At 39.2% G+C, this 8,753-nt stretch overlaps 1 protein-coding gene across 1 annotated transcript; it reads left to right on the top strand.

The window, feature by feature from the left end:
- The first annotated feature begins 7,567 nt into the window (after positions 1 to 7,567).
- LOC137089489 (thioredoxin-interacting protein-like) lies at positions 7,568 to 8,507 on the top strand. Its single transcript, XM_067453067.1, has one exon. It carries the CDS (start codon positions 7,713 to 7,715, stop codon positions 8,490 to 8,492), a length of 780 nt encoding a protein of 259 aa, XP_067309168.1. The 5' UTR covers positions 7,568 to 7,712; the 3' UTR covers positions 8,493 to 8,507.
- Positions 8,508 to 8,753: the final 246 nt, after the last annotated feature.

Below are 8,753 nucleotides of genomic sequence, written 5' to 3'. Positions count from 1 at the left end.
TGTCTATGTTGTAGTCTGGCATTATGACTTTGTCTCTGTTGTTTACTGTTTTGTTTACTGTTGATTTAAAAAAAAAATTCAGCCAAAGGTGAAATGTCCCACTTTCTGGTTGCATGGCATGCCTTGCTTTAGTTTCAGCCTCTTACAGCACGCAGTTGACTGTTTACTCCAGGGGTGTCCAATCTTGCACCTAAAGGGCCACTGTCCTGCAGAGTTTTGCATGTCGTAATTACTGTAATTTCAAGATGACAACATGTGACATTCTACTCGGAGCTGTTCATGTTCATAAAACTGCTTGTGTTTCTATGGCTACGTCTCTAAATGAATCTTTAGTGGTCAGGTGGTACAAGTAGAGGATCACAGAAAATTCCCAGCATAGCCTACAGGTTGTAATTACGATCTCTACAAGGACGTGAATGCTTTTTGCAAGTTGAAATCTCGTAATTACAGTAATTATAACATGGTGTGAATGCACCTTATCCTCCAACCCCAGTTAAACACACCTGAACCAACTAATCAAGGGTTTCATGCACACTAGAAACTTTCTAGGCAGGTGTATTGGGGCAAGTTGGAGGTCAGCTCAGCTGGATGTTGGCCCTCCAGTAGCAGGTTTGATCACCCCTAGTTTACACTAATGACAACAGCCAAAACGACAAGATCTGGGGCCCTTGCTTAATAAATCTGAGATGATTTGACAGATCCCAGATCTTTTAATCGTGTGATACCTGATATCTGGCTAATTTGGTTCTTCAAACGAATTTGCGGATTGGATTAAAATATCTGGACTAAATGATCTGAGATCACTGCTCATGCCTGTGTTCCCTGAAGAGGGCAGATGGATCAATACTCGAAACCACGATCAGCAATGCAGCTATTGGCTGGCGTCAAGACCAAGGGGATAATCTAGCACTCGAAAAGCATTCCACCTACACTGTAAAAAATTATGAGAAGCCCATAGTGAGCCAAAAGCAACGGGAGAAAATATTTAAACAACGTGATTTAGATTTCACTTTCCACAACTACTAGAAGAACTACAACTGTCAGACCGGTTGCTCACGTCACATTTATGTCCTCAAGCTCAGTCTGAGCCTGTGCAGTTTGCTCAGCCATAAGGAAGTGGGTGCTTCTAATTGACTTTCGCCGTTGAAGTTTATGGGATCGCTGTGTCCATTTACTTTACTGTCTATATGGTCACGACAACATAATGATATCATATAATTAAAAAAGCCACCTGGCAAAAAACTTCAAAGAAAAAAAACAAAAGAAAATCACACATTTCTGGACCTTTATAAGGAAACAGACAAACGACCAAACCAACATAAAAGTTAGATAAATTAAATGTGTACTGTTTTGATGAACATTATTCCCAATTATTTTATATTCACAATTTTAAAATATTTGTACACACTATACATTTTTATTTCAATGTTGTAATTTCTGTGTGTAAACCTCCAATACAACTATAAAGTAATTATTCCATCACAATTCACAAATAAATCTCTCAATCAAGTGACTATGTTTATAGAATTATACGCAATTTATATTTTACACAACATTAAAATATTATTTTCAAATAAACTTTTATATTTATTATTATTTTTTAATTATTATTGCCCCTGGTTCAGTAATGAAGTCTTGTAATAAAGTAGCAGTGGCTGGGACAGTTTTTAAGTATTACCTCAAGATGCAATCTAATCCTGTTTACATGAAATAAGCCCGCTCCCGAGCAGGTTTAAGCTGATGGACCTGTTGCTATGACAGCAAGTCCAGGATGAGCTTTAAAGTAAATGGACTGCATTTATATAGCGCTTTTAACAGACCCTATGGCCATCCAAAGCGCTTTACATTTTTGCCTCACATTCACCCATTCATACACCGACGGCGATGTCAGGCATGTAAGGCACCATCCGGCTCGTCGGGAGCAGCTGGGGTTAGGTGTCTTGCTCATGGACACCTCGACTCTTGGTCAGGTGGAACCGGGGATTGAACCACCAACCTTCTGGTTTGTAGACAACCTACATGAACCACTGAGCCACTGCCGCCCCAACCAGACAATCTGAGATCAAGGCAAATCTTCAACAGTCAAATCCAGCTAACTGAGTTAGCGACGTACGAAGAACAGCCCCCCAACTGGGGTGTGTTTTCCAAAAGCATTGTTTGCCAACTATGTTTGATCTTGATCTTCTCTGTTGGTGACGAGGAAACTTGCGACCATAATTGTTTTTGTGAAATGCCCCCGATTAGCTGGCATTTATTTGGATTCAGGGAGTCATGGCACCATTTAGCTGCGATGAGCTTTTATGATGAAGAACTAATTACTGGATTTGACCAAGTTTATTACATGCATCACAACAAGTCCTATGAAATATTCAAAATTGTGTTAGTTCACAATTTCTCAATGCACTCTGTCCTTATTTGTTTATGTCTGTGTGCATGCACTTATCTTGTCGAGATATGCTTCAGCGCTTTCTATCCTTGAGGGCAAGTCTGGTGGAATAAACATTATGAATAATGATCATTTATAGCTGCTTTAATTTAAAGTGGTGATGAGTGTACAGATCTAGGAGGCTCAAAGCAAGACAAATGGGGATTGAATAAAGTTTTGCAATCTTCTAGCCTTTACATGGTTTCTTATTTTATTATGCATCTCATTTTTCTCCAGTTAAGGTTGGCATGAAATGTAAGTTGCGATAGTCTTTCCTGTTGTGATTTATATCTATGTAAAAATGCCTTTTTGAACAAGATTTTTTTTTAGGGTGGGATTTGATTGATTTGCTGGATGTCATTCACCTGTGGCAATGAAAGTGTTCAAGGATTTGTATAAGCGCGCATTGAGCGCGTGCATCTTCCCGTTATGGTTAGAGGCGGGACCTTTCCGGGCAAAGTGCGTTAAGCTGTTGTCCAATCACAACACAGGAAGCGCTGGCCCAATCAGAACTCGTTACGTATTTCTGAAGGTGGGACTTCAGAGAACAAGGAAATCATCAGGCCGTTTTTAGGACAGAGAAAGAAGCGGTGTACAGATAAGTCAATTGTGTGAAAAATACTGTTTTTTTACACACGAAACATAATATTTTACATAATCAAAGCTTCGAAAACATGCGAAGAACATGACCTTTAAATGTGCAGTATGTAAGATTGACAGCTAGTGGTTGAAATATTCAATCAAAATATTGGCGATAGTTGTTCCCCCCAGACCTTTCAATATAAAATAACTGGTCATAGCATTGATTTCCAAGAAACGCGTATGTGAACTCAGCATGTTTCCCAAATATCTACAAACATATTATGGTATTTTATTATACTTTAGTACAGTCAACAACTTACATACAGCACCTTTAAAGAAATCACTTTTTAAGGACTACAACAAATGGCTGGCAGGGACTACAACAAGCTTTTTTATGAGTTAGTGACATGACCAACCCTAAAATTTAAATAAATCCTGCCAACTGGAACATGCAACAAAGGAGGTGAGGCCGTGTTGAAAAGAGGAAGATTTGTTGTAACTGAGCACAATTGGGAGTCGGCTCAAGCTGTCACATCTGTCTTTTCACATTTATTGCAATACCGTTAACACAAATGCAATAGCATGTAAAAGCAAGATGACAATATACGGTTTAACCGTAATTAAACTAAACTATACCTGCTCTATCTTCATACAACATTTATTATTTGGCTCTTTAGGCATCTTACAACAGTTCCCACATGAGCACTTGTACAGTGATTTATAGATTATCATGACAGAATATGCTAATCAATGACTTGAAGATAGTTAACAATGCCATATTAGCTACATAAATTCCTCTATCCAATAAGAAACATCCTGTTGCATTCTACATGCTGTCATTTTTTCGTGAGTCTCTCCATCATTGTCCCGACTCTGGTTTGAACACAAGTTTCTGACATTTTCAGTGTGTATGGGTGAGAAATCGTAGCTGCTAACTTGGGAGCAGCTCATTTGCATTTAAAGGGACACACAAATTCAGTACGTTTTTGTGTTTTAACATGCTATAAAAATATCTGCAGGGCATTTTAACCTAAAACTTCTAATACATGCACTTCAGAGTCTTATTTTGAATCTTGTAGAAGGGACATTATAAAGGACCCCTTTAATTTATAATAATTGCATTTGAGTGGCCAGGTATTAAGTATCATTAGCATCCAAAGACATGAAAGATAATCATACAAGTATATCATTAAATGCATAACTATTCACAATCTAGTGTTTAGCCATTTGTTCACATATTATTTGTTGATTTAAACATGGTTGCACCACCTGATGAATATCAGTTGTGCCACCTGTCAGGGAATATGCTAAATACTGTTTTTATTTTACTTTAAAAGTAAAATACAAATACAATCGTTTAGTCAACCGTCTGTATTGAAGTAAAAGTAGTAAGTTGATCAAAAACAGAATGAATCATGTGACGTTGAATCACTCGCGTAGCTACGGGTGGGCCTGAGTGGGCCGGTGCCCACCCAGATTGACAGCTTGCCTACCCTGTCAGATCCAGGAAAATATATATATATTTTAAATAACACTATTTTCTAACATGTAACAATTATTTAATAATTATTTTAAATGTGAGTTATTGTATCAAGCATTAGAAGTCTATTCTAATATTAATACAAATATGCTAATTCGTCCCTTTGATTACGTCACGCCAGTAGTAATGTTATGGTTTGCTTCGCGGCAATATCTGGATTCAATTTCAACTAGCAGCGCCTCTTTTTTTCATTAAAACATGGCTAAACTGCCATTTATGACACATTTAAGAAGGAAACACGTCTTGACGAAGATGACAGGGCGCCATAACACTTTTGTCGTTTGAAAGTGAACAGAATATGAATAGCCTACAGAATATGATGATATTATCGACATCTTCAGCCAACTCCTACTTGTTGCAATGGCAGGTTGTTATACAGGACCCAGACATTGTGATTTATTTTTATGATGTAGTTATAAGGACTATACATCTAACATTATCTACTTTGTTTGGTTTTGTTTTCTATTTTTTCACGTTGCAGCCAATCACACGGAACTTAGTGTTACAGTATTTCGTTTCTGCGACACTGAGTAGCACCTCCTAGCGGAATTTATAAATAATTCTGCGCGCCACGTTCAAATATCACAAACACAGCTCGTTCTATGGGAGCTTGAGAAGGGATCAACATGCAGAATAGACTATATTAAAAGTCAACAGACAATAAAAGGTCCAACATATTTGGAATAGCCTACTTTTTGCTGTGTTGCTATATGTTTCAATAGGATCCCCCCCCCCCCCCCCACACACACACACATTATTCCGGCGGCCCACCCACACTATTAGAGGCCCACCCATTTTCTGCCTACGCCACTGCGTTGAATTCAGAATGTATGGAAGAGGCTACAGTGCACTATATTGGTTGGATTTACTGTAAATCAATTGTGATTGAATAACAAAGTCACATTTTATAATACAAAATCATCAGATAAGTCAGTTGATAATTTTAATTTAAAATATTGAAAATACATTCATAAAACTGTTTAAAATATTAAATGAAAAAATGGAACACTACATAATAAGATTCATTACCTCTCTTTTCGCAAGATATGCTTCTCTTGCTGCTGGATAATTTTGTATGCGCCCACTGCCTTGTGCTGAGTTCTCAGTCCCACTTTATAATCATTATATTCATTAATTCATTCATTTTTCCTTATATGACCTTATAGGGTCAGGACTGGAGCCTATCCCAGTTTCTTATGCCAGATGCAGGGGAAAGCCCCTCTGGACAGATGGCCAGTCCATCACAGGTCTTTCTCACACACAATCTCATACAGGCAATTTTGATTCTCAAATTTTCCTAACCTGCATGGAAAACCATAGCAGCCAAAGGAAACCCACAATGACATGGAAAAAACATGCAGATTCCACACAGAAAGTCTGTATTAAACTACCATGTTGTTAAAGATGTATGTGCGTAAATGCACTGGCTTGTCAACATCCAATACTCAACCTCTATCAGAAGGTTTAAAGGCAAATAAATGCATGACAGCTTCAGTTCCCAAGCATTGATTTATTCCGTCAAATACAGAAGTAGTTTGGGTTAGATGTACTTCTATGTGTGGTTTCTGAAATAAATAAACAATAACAATGAATAAATGAAATGCAATGCTTGAAAATATATATCACAGTAAATAAAGCAACCTTTAGTTATACATTGAGTAGTACAGGGTGAAATTAAACCAATGACCACAAGATGGAGCTCTTGTTCCAGTAATAGAACAGAGGCATAACATTATTTTATGCTGAACACAATCAAAAAGGCCTACTCCTTATACATAATGTAAACAACACACCTAAACTGTATGCCAGTAAAGTAACAGCACAAATATAACGGCGATCCATATCAGCGTCGTTATATACATGTCTGCAATAACAGACTTGCCTGCATAAATGCGTCTGTTAATCTAAACATTCTTAGCACGAGCAATAAATATCGTGGTAAAACAACAATATATGGAATAAGCATGCATATGTCTGCATATAAACCTATACACAGTCAAATAATGATGTATATTAAAGTAAACTTACGTTATCAAGAATGCACACACACCAAACAAACCGCGATCTGTCTCATTGCAGCGACCGAACATTCTGTGAAACCAAGGGGGTAATCTAGCGCTCGGAAAGCGTTCCACCCCTAGGGGCTGCCATTGCTAACCAAGTCATCACCTGCTGTTAGCATCCCATTGACTCCCATTCATTTTTGAGTCACTTTGACAGTGAATAACTTTACATCTGAGGCGTTTAAAGACTCCATTTGTCCATTGTTTATTTCTAAAGAAACACGACAATGTATAAAAGGCTCCATTACCTTGTATCTTACACTATCGCCCCGCAGAAGCTGTTTTTGTAAAAATAGGCTAACGATTGCGTCATAACCAACGCGACCCTGTCGCACAGTTGAGAAATTACCGTATAGACCTGAGGAGACGCTCGCAGGCAATCTTTTACTGTCTATGAGGCAGTCGGGGGGACGTGGAGACATAAAGTCTGATAAAGTCAAGGGGGAAGAATGGGGAGAAGCCCATAGTGAGCCAAAAGCAACGGGAGAAAATATTTAAACAACGTGATTCAGCTTTCACTTTCCACATCTACTAGAAGACTCACAGCTGTCAGACAGGAGGCTCACGTCACATCTACGTCGTCAAGCTCAGTCTGAGCCTGCGCAGTTCGCTCAGCCATCAGGAAGTGAGTGCCCCTAGGTTGACTTCATTCTTTCGCCGTAGACGTCAATGGGAACGCTCTGTCCATTTCTTTTACTGTCTATGTGTGAAACGAACTTGTTTGTGCATGTCCCTGACTCCACCCCCTTGCGATGTCACACACGAATTCAAATTAAGAGTTCAACAGGGATTTTATACAGCCGCCCCCTAATTTGTACAGCAAATTAGAAATCAAGTAAAGGTCCCTTTACCCTTAAATTATGTACCATTGGAATCAGTAGGCATCTCTGGAAGCACAATTAGTTTAGAGACAGGGCGACTGTAGGTGCGATTACCAATAGTTACTTCTGCCACTCTAATTGTTAGAATAGAAGCTTTAATTCGTTGTGGCTGAGGATTGTATGCACATTTTGAAGGACTACTACTAAATACCTGGCTGATTTACCAACTTTTAGTTGCTAAGAGACGCGAGTCTTTCTTTCTTTATAGCTTTTAAATCACAATGGTGGCGATGACAAAAAGAGTCAAAACCTTCGAGATCGTTTTCAATGATCCGTCCAAGACTTTTTACTGCAGTGGAGATAAAGTGGCTGGGAAGATCTTGTTGGAGGTTTCGGAGGTGACCAAGGTGATGTCCATGAGGGTCGTGGGAATCGGATGCGCTAAAGTGGAGTACGCGAAAGGCAAACAGAGATGCCGTGAAGAAGTAGACTATCTGAAATATGACGAGGTTGTCCATCTTGATGACCATCCCTCAGACACGGATGGGTCAGTCGTTCTCCGTCCTGGCAACAAGTATGAATACACATTTGGCTTTGAGCTTCCTCAACAAGGGCAACTGGTGTCTTCCTACAAGGGCAAGTTTGGGTTTGTTCAATACTTTGTGAAGGCTCTGATGGAAAGACCCTCTCAGCCGGCCCTGGAGTGTAAGAAACACTTCGAAGTTGAAGAGCCCTTGGATGTCAACACTCCAGACTTGCTGTCCCCTACTGGAGGCATGAAGGAGAAGAAGGTCACCTGCATGTTCATCCCTGATGGCCAGGTTTCTCTGAACGCCAAGATTGACAGGCGTGGCTTCTGCGAGGGTGAAGAGATCTGCATTGATGCCAAATTTGAGAACACCTGTTCTCGCATCGTGGTACCCAAAGCAGCGATTGTCGCCAAGCACACCTACCAGGCCAATGGCCGCACCAAAGTCTTAAGGCAAAAGCTCTCCTCTGTGCGGGGCAACCATATAATCTTCGGCTCGAAGGACCACTTTGTTAAAGATGTATGTGCGTAAATGCACTGGCTTGTCAACATCCAATACTCAACCTCTATCAGAAGGTTTAAAGGCAAATAAATGCATGACAGCTTCAGTTCCCAAGCATTGATTTATTCCGTCAAATACACAAGTAGTTTGGGTTAGATGTAGTTCTATGTGTGGTTTCTGAAATAAATAAACAATAACAATGAATAAATGAAATGCAATGCTTGAAAATATATATCACAGTAAATAAAGCAACCTTTAGTTATACATTGAGTAGTACAGGGTGAAATTAAA

Source organism: Pseudorasbora parva, chromosome 9, assembly GCF_024679245.1.
Source record: "Pseudorasbora parva isolate DD20220531a chromosome 9, ASM2467924v1, whole genome shotgun sequence".
Classification (NCBI taxonomy): Eukaryota; Metazoa; Chordata; class Actinopteri; order Cypriniformes; family Gobionidae; genus Pseudorasbora; species Pseudorasbora parva.
This window is presented reverse-complemented; position numbering and strand designations above follow the sequence as displayed.

What these genes read in the sequence shown, in the direction of transcription:
- LOC137089489 (XM_067453067.1), top strand. Translation starts at nt 7,713, where the DNA reads ATGGTGGCGATGACAAAAAGAGTCAAAACCTTCGAGATCGTTTTCAAT.